Source organism: Crocodylus siamensis, chromosome 2 (genome assembly GCF_052110815.1).
Source record: "Crocodylus siamensis isolate JL-2025a chromosome 2, ASM5211081v1, whole genome shotgun sequence".
NCBI lineage: Eukaryota > Metazoa > Chordata > Crocodylia > Crocodylidae > Crocodylus > Crocodylus siamensis.
In genome coordinates, this window is record NC_143396.1 from 161761014 (window position 1) to 161773347 (window position 12334).

At 49.1% G+C, this 12334-nt stretch overlaps 1 protein-coding gene across 1 annotated transcript in view; it reads left to right on the forward strand.

Annotated features, from left to right (window-relative positions):
- The window catches only part of GC (GC vitamin D binding protein), a 45365-nt gene extending 39268 nt beyond the window's left edge, over nt 1-6097 (forward strand). Inside the window, exon 13 of the mRNA XM_090031965.1 lies at nt 4900-6097. Coding sequence (XP_089888091.1) covers nt 4900-4929 — 30 coding nt within the window. The 3' untranslated portion in view covers nt 4930-6097. The remainder of the gene's footprint in view (nt 1-4899) is intronic.
- Nucleotides 6098-12334: the final 6237 nt, after the last annotated feature.

The window sequence follows — 12334 nt, forward strand, 5'->3', positions numbered from 1 at the left end:
TTACACTGGGTTAACCCAGTAGAGATTTCTGTTTCCAGTTTCCATCAGATTTCTCTCATGGAAAACTGACTATATGGGTGCATCCATACGTGCAGGCATGTGCACTTGCAGCAGCTCAAATAGAAATGGCACAGATTTGAGCCAGGAATTTTTGGCTCAGCGCGTGTGCCCGGACATGCACTTGGGTGTGGAGCAAATTGTGCCACTTGGGGCAAAATAAACCTACCCAGCTCCTCTCACATCTACAGCCAGAGGAAGATAGAGCCTGGAGCAGCACCTGTGCTGGCCCCAGCAGTATAAAAAGCTGCCCTGGCAAGTAGCTCAAGGCTACTTGCTCTCAGAAGCTTCTGGGAGGAAGTTGGCCATGCCTTTTCCTGTCCCTGCTGCTGCTGCTGCTGCTACTACTAGCTTGCTCTCAGGAGCTTCTGGGGGAGAGACTTCTGAAGGGAAGTTGGCCATGCCCCTTCCTGTCCCAGGCTGCTGCTGCTCATACTAGCTTGCTCTCAGGAGCTTCTAGAGGAAGTAGACCATGCCACTTCCTACCTTCGGTGGCGGAAGCTGCTGCTGCTAGCCAGCCTACTCTCAGGACCTTCTGGGGAAAGTTGGCCATGCCCCTTCCTGCTTCAGGCTGCTTCTGCTACTGCTGTAGCTAGCTTGCTCTCAGAAGCTTCTAGAAGGAAGTTGCCCATGCCCCTTCCTGCCTCAGACCGCTGGTGCTGTTGCTACCCCCCAAGAGAGTGTCCTCTGCCACACACCACTGCCCCCCTGCTTGGGGTGGGGGGGTACCATACTCACCACACGCCAGCACTGCACCCCAGCTTCTGAATTCCTGTTCTGGATTGCTGCCCAGTCCACCACCAAGTCACAGTCGGAAGACAGCCTGGGAAGGGGGCCTGTGCCCCTCCCCATCCACTATCACTGCCAGCACTGAAGGGTGCCTTGTCTGCCCCTGCTGCCTCACCAGGCCACCCCCTGCCTTCACCTTCACTTTCACCTTTACCTGAAGCACACCTTGAGTGGCTGACCTGGACAGCTTCTACCACCACTGCTGCTGCTGCCATCTGTACTGCTGCTGCCCTTGGGTCGGGGGTAATACCACACCACACCACCCCACCCCACCTGGTACCACAGCTGCACTGAATTGCTTCCCTAACTGACTGTTTGCTCCTGCACTCCCTCACAGCTGCCTCACCACCTCTGATTCTCTGCTTTGTTTCCTACCTGCTGCCCTGCTGCTGAGTGCCTGGCTGGAGGCCTGGGGGGCTCCTGGACTGAGTTTCAACAAACAAAGCCCCTCCACCATTCCAGCCATCTTTTTACACTTTCCTCAGAAGCTTCCCCTGTGTGTTTTGCCCCTGTGTGGCAAGTCCTGTGGTCCACTCCCCCTGCCCTAGTGTTTGTTGTGTGGTTACACAAGCCAGGTCAAGTCTCCCCAGCCCTTGTGCATGTGTCCCCCTCCCCCTAACTTCCCCAGGCATAGCCCACCCAGTTTCCTGTGGGGCTGTAGCTTAGTGAGCTTCAGCCCCTATCCTCTCCTCACTTCTCCCTTCCCCCACAGCCCCAGCTTGCCCCTATTGGATCCAATAGGCCTGCTGTATTTTTTGTTTTTCTTTACTGGTTCCCCTCTCCCTTATGTGAAGCAATAGCAGGGCAGGAGCCTTCTGGGAGGCAGATGCCCCCACAGAACTTCCTGCAGCCCCCACTATAAGGGCAGATCCAAGCCAGTTTTCCAATGGGCTACATGTCCCTACAACCCCCACCCTCGGGGCGGAGTCCAACCGACACCCTCCAGAGACAGACAAGCCTGTAACCCCTACTGTGGAGGAAAGTGGGACTCCTGTGGGGAGCCAGCAGGGCCAGGGGGTCTCCCCTGGCCACCCCCCCCCCCCGCAAAGGGTTCCCAAGCCTCCCCCCTCCACCATCACGGACACAGGGCAAGAGCAGTGGGAAGGGCTCCTCTTCAGCATCCTCCACAGCTGGGGGGGGGGGGTAAAGGGCCCTGCCCCCAAGCCTAGCCCACTGGCCCCCAAGGGGACCAGGTGCACTACACCAGCCAGCACACCCAGTCAGCCTGGCCCTGGCCCTAGCCCTGGCCCCACGAAGGCAACACCCCAGTGGGGGAACCTCAGTTATGTACAAGCAGCTGCAGGGCAACCCGCAGCTGTGAGGCCTGGAACCTCCACTGCCAGCCCTTCCAGCTCAGGTGGCAGGGCCCACTTTCTGGCACTCGCCCACAGGCATGGGGTGAAGTGCCAACTACCCGAGCAAAAGAATCTGCACTTTGAAACCTGGGTGCAGGCCCTAGCTCAGGTGGAGCAGGCTCCCAAAACTGAGGCAGCCTCCTGCTTGCATGGCAAGGGTTTGTTTGTTTTTTCCTTGCCTCGGAGGAAGCCGCACAAAAGGCAGTGGAGAGGGGGCTCATGGTGGAGGAAGAGTACATCCCCCTTGAGCCCAGGTGGTCCTCAGCTCCATCCTTCCCTATATCCCCAGTTGGGCCCTGCTCCCCCAGCTCCAAACCCTGGGGAGAGTTATCTCCCCAGTGGTGGCCTTCTCACTGGGGTGCCTCTGCTACATGTGCTAATTCCGCCATCAGCTCATGATTCAACTGGCAGCAGGAGTGCAACTGGAAGCTGAGGGGCTCCTTGTGATTCCTTTTCAGGGGGCATTGGTGAGACTGTGATTCCTTTTCAGGGGGCATTCAGGGGGCTTCCAGTGCCGCACCCTGGGGAACTTGCATCATAAGTGCCCCATGGGTCAGATAGGAAAGGCATCCACAGGTCCCAGTGGCAAGAGGGGTGCCCCTGCCACCAGCGTCCCTCCTCCCTCAGACCCCCCTGGACCCAGCCACAACTCCCAGCCCCTGCTTAAGCTCAGGGGACCCCACCCCCCCCAACTAAGTTTGTCCGAGTCCCAAGGAAGGAGGCAGCAACCCAGGGGAAAGAGGGAGCAGCCCCTCCCACCCCCAGCCATGCCCCTGCTGTAACTGCCCCACCCTCTCCTGCCAGAGCTTGTCCACCCAAAGACCATCCCATGACTGAGTGGGTGCAGGTCTCCTGTGGGCACAAAGCCAAAAGGAAGGCCCAGGCACATCTGAAGCCCTCTGAAGTGGAGGACCCTCACCCCCCTCCCAAGACCACTGCATGGAGTGAAAGAGCAGCCCCGCTTCTGGGGCCCTCCCCAGCTGTGCCTGACAACCCACCCCTGGGAAAGATAAAATGGGTAATCCCAGTCCCAGTGGAGGAAGCTTTGTGACTGCTAGACAATGCTGAGCAGGAGCCCATGGAAGAAGCCCCTCACTCTGCTGGCCAGGGCCTACCCCCAGAAACCACGGGCACCAAGGCTAAGGCTGAGGCCAACTAATGGAAGGTCTGGCAGTGAAACCCTCCCCCTCTAATGATCTGAAGGAGACAGGGGCCCTGGGGCTCACCCCAGTGAGTCCTGAGGAAGGAAGCCCCCTCTCATAGAACCCCAAAGCAGGCACCGATGACACTCTGGTGCCTGACAGGTCTCTTTCCTCAGCATGACAGGTGGTCCCTATGAGAGGTGCAGGGCCCTGGGTGACAGCCTAAGCAGCCCAAAGCTGCTCAAAGACACATGGCGGCATGCTGACTGGGCTGGGCACGCGCAATATGGTACAGGCAGTGTCAGGTGCCAGGCAGCCAGGGCCATGTGTAGGGGCATGTGGGCCCTGTGGGGGGCAGACAGGGGACCCACCCCTCCCAATCTGTCCCCCCCCGACAGTGCCCCGCACTCTTGCTCTTTTTATCAGGAACTCCCAGTATCAAAAAAAAAAGTTACAAAAAAAGCAGCGTGGCACGTGCTCCAGAAGCAGATCCTGGCAGACATGGAGTCTGGATCTTCTGTGGAGATGATCTGGCTCCTCTAATTGTCCCCCCGTCTCCTCCGGCATGCTGGGAGCTGGGAGAAACAGGAAAATGGGCATTTCCCCAAAATGAAGCATTTTGCCCCACACCAAACCCCACATGCAAAGGCATATATATGCAGCAGCAAAAAGCAGCAGCAAACACTTGCCCCTGAACATGTGTGCTCATCTGGACATGCCCTATGTTTTAATCACTCTTGGAGCAAAACACCTGTGGGACTTTTTTCCATGTTAAATGGTTGTGCTGCAAGATTAGCAGTAGAAAAGGAGTAAGTAAATTTTAAAGGTAAGTTTTCATTCACATGTATGTCTCAAAGGTAATTGGCTCAGTGTAACAGAGCATAAATATGTGCTTATTTGCATTATATAAAACAGTGCTGGGGAAGGACCTCAAGTCTTTGTAACGAAATGTTTACTCATTCATTACTTCAGTAAACTGTGCCCTAGTCCCTGTGGTCAGTCAAGGAGACAGACAGTTTTGAGCTAAGCTCAGGTAGTTTCTCTCTAAACTATATTTCCCTGCTCTGCAGAAGGCAGGGCAGGGTGCCACCTTATAGACTAAGTCATTCAGAAAGACAAGAGCTTTCATAGGCAACAGCCTACTTCATCAGATGTTATGAATGGGCTTGCAGAGTGCAGGGGTTCTGCAAAGTCATTTCAATATACATGATAGAGAAAGGAAGAGGAAAGGAGGGAGCACTGCTAAGAGAGAGGGAGGTGGGGTGAAGAGATCAGAGGACAAACAAAGAAGTTAACCCACTGGGGGACACAGGGGTTATAAAAGCTATACCAGGGAACAGGACAAGAATTCAGAGCCTCTGTGTAGACTGTACTTAACACAATCAAGTCTGTGGGTGATTCCTTGTTCTGCAATTTCATATTCAAGTTGTTTTTTAAAGTGTTGTTTAAATAGCTATTCTGAGGTCAGTAGTGGAATGTCCAGGAAGGTTAAAGTGTTGTGCCTGTGTGTCTTTCTGGAACTGATGTCAGATTGGTGTCCATTTGTTCTTTAACAGAGGGATGCCCCCTCTATCCAAAGAAGATAGCAGAGGAGCATTCTAAGCAGATGGTGGCATTGGCTCATCACTACAGTCAGTCACAAGGCATCATATCTGACCATGGCAGGACCATGCCAGAATAGGGATTACTAAACATTTCATTATGCAAAGTATATATTTGTCATATGACTTTAAAAAAAAAAACATTCAACTCTTTCTGGACACAGGGCTGAGATCCATGACTTGTTCTGCAACAAATCATTCTACCTACTGTTTCCACAGAACAGGCCTACCTTTAGGTTTAGGACTGTTGAATTTTATAAACACCAGGAGAGTTTCAGTAGAAACCTAAGTCTCCATGTCTGTAAAAATGTTTGTATAATAATGTGCATTCTGGTGGTCACAACAGCATTTCCTCATTCTCAAAAGCACAATTTACATGTGTTTGCAAACTCTTGGGGGAAAAATTAACAAATGAAATGTAAAATGATCTGTAACAATTCATGAGTTCTCCAACAGGTGGCACTTCATACTTAAGAAAGAGATGGACCTGGCTGGAAACATGAAGCAGCTACTAAAGCAGAATGCTAAAGCTGCCCTGATGTTCCATGCACTTCACAGTATGTCAGTTATTAAATACCATTGAATCAGAGCACATGAATAACATGGATATCCTATTAGTACTCTAAGTTATCCTTAGTAGTTTTCTTTTGGAATCAACTATGTGAAAGCAGCTGCATTTGGAATTTTTTATGTTTTACAGCAGGGATGCTCAACCTCCAGCCTATGGGCCAGATCTGACCTGTAGAACCATCCTATCTGGCCTGCAAGGCTCCCAGGGGTCCACAAATTTGACAGCAGGGGTCTGGTAGCAGAGCAGGGCCAAGCAGGGGCAGCACAGGCCCAATCCAAACAGCACAGTGCCAGAAGGATGTGGCACGGGGCCAGTATGGGCTGTGCAGGGCCAAGCAGAGGCAGTGCAGGCCCAATCTGGGTGGCATGAGGCCAGTCTGGGTAGTGCAGAGCTGAGTAAAGGTGCCACAGTCCAATCTAGGCAGTGCAGGCCCCATCTGGTCTGACCAGTCCCAAACTACTCATCTGGTCTGCAAGGCCTAAAGACTGGACACCACTGATTTATGGTCTCTGCTCAACAGTGTCATGGACTCAAGGACAGAGCAGATCAGAAAGTTTCTAAATAAACAAGTTCATTAGAAAATGCTGAATCATTTTTTAAAAGTGTTTGGCAGAAATACATTAGTTTCATAAATTCTTTTTGACCTATGTCCAGGTTTGGACCACATAACTTCCTGGGCTGCTTAGGAAACTCACTTTCCTAACAGAGCCAGATTGAGGAACACCAGGGTCTGTGGATCTAGGGCACTTATACCATGCCATGCCATGCCATCGGCCTCAAAGCTGTAGACACAAGGGCTTTCCGGCTACCCGCCATAGAGCTATGGGCCTGGAAGCTCCAGGATCTATGATTCAAATTGAGGCTTAGCTCACCATTCAAGAGCATGGAAACTCTAGCTGGATACCTCAGGGCCAAGGCTCTCAGTTCTACAGCAGGGAATCTGAAAGCCCCAAGAGCTCCAGCTTAAACCAGTATTTTCAAGGCTTCAGGATTCTTTCCATTGTCTCAGCAGCCTAGAAGCCCTAAAGGGTCTTGGACGCTATGCTACACTGCTAGAAGTCTGGCATTCCTGGAGATTCAATTCAAGCAGGGTTCTTGAGACTTCGGCTCCAGCTGGATAGAAAGGAGCCTGAAGTTTTGCAGGCTTCTAGACTACCATCCTATCCCCCAAATGTAGGATCCTGCCTTGGGACATCCCAGGCATTAGGAGCACCTGGCTCTATTGCCTTTTAGGAGAAAAGGCTGGAACAACTCCAACATGAAGGGAAAAAATATCAGATTTTTCCCTCCAGGGGAAATTTCAAAAATTCTAATTTTCATGTTGAATCAGAACATCTTTGGTAAATGGCAGAATCTCCCTCAGAATGGAAGTTCCAATTTGGACTAGATCTTCAATACTGACAAGTGCAGAGTGCTGCACGTTGGCAGTAGTAACTAGCAGCACACTTACAGAATGGGAAACTCCCTTCTTGAGAGCATGAAGGCAGAAAGGGATCTTGGAGTCATTACTGACTCCAAGATGAACATGAGCCAACAATGCGAGGTCACGGTTGGCAGGGCTAACCGGACCTTGTCGTGCATCCAGAGGTGCATCTCAGGTAGAGCCAGGGAGGTGATCCTCCCCCTTTTTGTGACACTGGTCAGGCCAGAGCTGGAGTACTGTGTCCAGTTCTGTGCGCCCCACTTCAGGAGGGATGTGGACAACATTGAAAGGGTCCAGAGGAGGGCCACCCGCATGATCCGGGGACTACAGGGCAGACCCTACAATGAAAGACTGCGGGACCTAAACCTGTTCAGCCTTCACGAGAGAAGGTTGAGGGGGGACCTGGTGACTGTCTATAAACTCACTAGGGGGGACCAGAAGGGTTTAGGGGAGACACTGTTTTCCCTAGCGCCCCCTGGCATGACAAGGAACAATGGACACAAATTATTGGAGAGTAGGTTTAGATTAGACATCCGCAAGAACTACTTCACAGTCAGGGAAGCTAGGAGCTGGAACCAACTTCCTAGGGAAGTGGTGCTGGCTCCTACCCTGGGGGTCTTTAAGAAGAGGCTTGATGCCTACCTGGCTGGACTCATTTGAGTCCAGTTTTTTAATCCCGCCAGGCAGGGGGTCAGACTTGAAGATCTACAAAATCCCTTTCAACCTGACTTCTATGATTCTCGAGAAGACAATGGTGTCAGTCTCCAAGCCAGGACACAGTCCCAGAAGATGATGAAGGGAAGCTATGACTAGAGTAATTAGAAACATACAAAGCACTATCAGCAGCGTATAGTTTAAAACAGAGCCTAGAACTTCTTCCCATCTCTGCCAAAAGACTCATCATGAAGCATCTTTCAATTCCAAGCCCAGAACTTGTCATCATCAAATGGCTTCAGATCTTCAGCTAGCTATTCTGGGAATGGTGGGAGCTTGGCATTCTTCAAAACCAAGTCATAAATTTAAGGACCTAATGATAGATTTAGGTGGACACCAAAATCTAAAGATGTTGGCCTTACAGTGCTGAACAGGAATGTATCACAGAACTCCTGAAGCAGCATGAATTGCTGTTCCAAGAAAAGAGCATCATTTAAATTATATACCTGGAGAGAGAGGGAGGGAGAGAACAGGTAGTGTTTAAGACTGACAGGCTAAAACACATGAAGGATGTCCCCACTTTCACATTCAACATTGACTTCAATGAGGTAACTCATATGCCCAGCCTTATAAATGCAAGTTAATTTTTAGCTCAAACATTTTTTGGCTATTGATGTGCACTATCTTTCTCATTAGGAAAATCATAAAATATATTTTTAAAATGTCAGAAAAATAAGGGAAAGCTCCCTGTCCTGTGGATATTTAAAATTAAGGGAGTGGTTTTAAGTATTAGAGGGCTGATGGGTTTCTGCTCAGCTGTTCCCTACTCACTCCAAGATTTCCACAAAGATTTTTTAAAGTGAGCTGTTCCTTTCCAGCACTACCATTTAATTTAAAAAGCTCCACCATCACTAATCATTATCCGGTCTCTGGGCTTATTTCCACTTGTAAGGTGAGTTAACAGATGCTTGTCGTTTGTCTGAAGGCCAGTTATAGATATAGGAAATCCATCACTGAGAGCAAAGCAAGTTGATGGAGATTAATGGGGAGATCTGGCTCTAGTTGTCCAAAAATTATTTCCTTTACTGAAAGGGGATTCAAATGCCTTTTACTGCAGCTGAAAGAGTTCAGTATTTCCTTTGTCTTGCTCTTCTCTTCTTCAGTAACCAAATAAAGAAACTCTGAGTTAACTTCTAAAACCATCCTGCCTAAGGACAGCTACCTTTGCCTGTACCCCTGGGCATCCTGTAAATTCAGTAATGCCATTAATGCGCCCACTAGATGGGAGTAAAATCCCTGCTTTAGAGCTGTTCAGTGGCTGCTAATTCAGGAACTAGACAATTTCTCTTAGCTCTGGTTAAGCACTTTACTTTCAGAAGGGCTAAATAGTAATCTGGTGCCAGTCACTTGCTCATCAAACTTTGGGCAAAGCAATACCCTTAGGGGAGATTTTCTATTGCAGGGCCTAACATAAAATTCAGATCAGAGCTCCCCAGATTTGGGGAAGATGTGAAGCCCAGACCCATGCCATAAATCCATCTCTAACATTTTCTCAAAGAAAAAGTCATTGCGTATAAAACCAACACAGACTCAAAATCACCTTTTCAATGCTCCGAGTGAGATGAAATGTATTGCAAGAAATATGCTGGGGTCTGAAGAATTTACCAAATAGTGAACCCTTTAGACACAATTCGTAGTACTTGACTCTACTGAAAGCTTGAAAGACAATATGTCTGCGGCTTACTTTCATAAGAGGCAGTAGAGGGAGGTCATGCTGTAGTCCCTGGCCTCAGACACACCCCTAATAATTATTGCAAGGTAATATAATAGTCAACAGTAATTGCCCAAACACAGTAGAAACATTACTCCTGGAGCCTATGCTGTAGTGCACGTTTTAGAAGAGGGTATGACTCCTTCCCTCTAGTGACGGAGAAGGACCAAGTGGGACCAGAATACCTGTGGTGGTCTGCCACTCTGGCTGGCCAGTGGGTGTATCTGCTCGCTAAGGGTACAACCCAGAGAAGCTTGGTTTCAGATGTGCTAAAAATGAAGGTCAAGCAATTCAGTCCTAAAACCTTTTTCCTCTTCATACTCTGGCAGCAAGGCCCCAGCAAGCAGGCTGGCAGCAGAACGTGACAGCGTGTGCATTGTAGTCTGGCGCCTGGGGAATTGCCAGTGGTCCCCTCCCTGGAGTCTGTACCTTGCACATCAAAAGACTGGTGTTCTATCGCACTGCCTTGCCCCATCCATCACCAGTGCAAATACTGGGAGTTATTAACTGATATTGTGCTGTCCACCAGCCAACAGCTGTGGAGTATCAGCACATAAGACCAATGAAAGGTTCCTCACCCTAGAGCATTCAGATAGCAGAAATCAAATCTATCCCCTCTTGCCTTCCCAAATGAATCACTCAGCTCACAGGAGAACACCAGCGTGCTGGTATCACCTAAAGGAAGAAGCACGAGGCAGTGTTCAGACCCCAAACCAGCAGGAGCCAGTACCATACTGTTCCAGTAAGCAGGAACAGACAGACACACAAGCCTACAGTTCCCAACACCACCTCCTGCCCCTGGGGCAAGAGGCGCAGGAAATGAAAGGCAAGCACCTGGCTCTAACTGCAGGAATATGCCATGCCCTCTCATTTCTTGGTTAAGTTTGCTGGTAAGTCCAATTCTCCTCCACAGTGTTCCACGTGTAGTCACTGCACCAGAGTTAAGTGAATGTAAAGCAGTATTCAAATGCCAGTAGCTCACAGCCACTCTGCCCAGGTGTAAATGACTCCACAAGGGACACAGTCAAAAGTCTACCCAGTAGCATAACTACTGGAAGACAAGAAAGAGGGCAGCCCCCAGGTGCCCACTTGGTGGCCAGGAAAGTGAAGAATTATCAGCTCTTGGCAAGCTGCACCACTGCTGCCCAGGGCACAGAGCTGCTCAGCTTCCCCTCTGCATCCACCTGAGCTTAGCAGTCTCCTGGGCCAGTGCGGTTAAGTTACACAAATTCCTGTAGGCAACAGCACACAAGAAAGTTATGCAGCCACCATCATGACTGGCTCCTTTAACCCCCTAGCCCAGGGGGTTGCAAGCAGCTTAAAAGGAAACTTCCCAGGGTGTATGTGTGGCAGCGCAGGGAAGCGGTGCGCGGTGCGCAGTGGCGGTGTGGAGTGGTGGATGGTGGGGGTGGCTGCCGTGTGTGAGCTCCCTGTCTCCCGCCGCTGCCATTCAGCACTCGAGGTCATGGAATCACAAAGTTTGAGAACCTCTACCGTAGCCCACATGACCAGGTACCCAATTTGCTACCCTGACTGAGGGAGATGGCCAAGGCAGGGCTTGCAATCACACCTCTGTAGTCATACCAAGATGCCATAACAGGCGTAACCTCTCTCCCATAGCAAGAAAGTAGTATTTTGTGTGTACACACATACATTTATATATATGGTATCAATTAGATACATGGTAGCAATTTCAGTGTTTTTGGTATGCCTTACTTCCGAAAAATTAAATGGCACCTAAAAATCACAAGTGACCCCCAGCAGTTTGGATCATTACTCCACAAGTCTACATTGTGAGAGTTCTAGTTTTTCTATTCCCTTCAAGAGAGAAGGAGGCAATGGAGCTAGTAGACTCATGCAGAAGCCTGTATTCTTGACGTTTGCTGTTTCCTTCTAATCTTCTACTTCAGTTCTTCCTAATCCACATGTTTTCCAGTGACTGAGCAACAGAACTACGTAGAGGAGATTTGCAAATGACACAAATAGGTGTGGCCTTCAGCAACTACTGCTATTCAATCTGCTTTCATGGTGACCAGGAGGATCATTCCTGGGTCAATAGCTGGACTTACTGCTTAAAAAATGTAATGACTTTTTCACTGGGCTGATGTGGTATGGCAGGGAGAAATTAAAACACCAGGTTAAATGGGGACACAGGAGAAGCTGTACATTTCGACAGTTTTGTACAGTGTCAGATCCCAGCATTCTGTAGATGAGATTTCTCATGAAAACAAATAGTTTCCTTGTAAAGATGAAATGCCTACAGATCACCAGATGGTTGGGAGACTAGAATGAAGAATTTTCCAAAACTAATCATGATTTCTAGATCTTTTATAGCACTTTTATCAATGCATCTCAAAGCCCTTCACAGTGGAAAAGTCCTCCCCTTTTCCTGATTTTAAAGATGAAGATAATAATAAGGTACTAAGTCTTGTTCAAGAGCACATAGTAGGTCAGTATATGAGTCAAGAATAGGATGAAAATCATTCAAGTCCCGAAACAGCACCCTCACCATGAGACAATGCTGTCTCCTACAGGTGAAAGTGGGGAAATAAGGTATTGTGGGAAAGACACCTCTGTTGAGCCAGATCCTCAGCTGATGTGAATCAGAGTTCTTCCACTGAAGTCAGATAAGACAAGCTGATCCTCCTCCACTGCAGAGCTGCACCAGTGTCCCTCACCTCACTGTCAGTTGGAGAAGACTTTTGAGATGGCAACAAGGTTAGAGTGGGTTGATACCACTGTTGTAGCAGGTTATGCTGCAACTACAATATGGTTTAAGGAGCCCTAGATAAGATTATGAATGGCAGATCTTTTCTTAAAATACAAAACTGGAGGGATCAGATATAGATCAGAATGACAGGAAAATGTGCTATCAGCTAAGGAAAAGACAGCTTGTGTGTGGTGAATGCTCAGAAGCTTATGAATTCTCATATATTGGCTTAAATTTTCCAAAGGGTCTATGGTATATTTC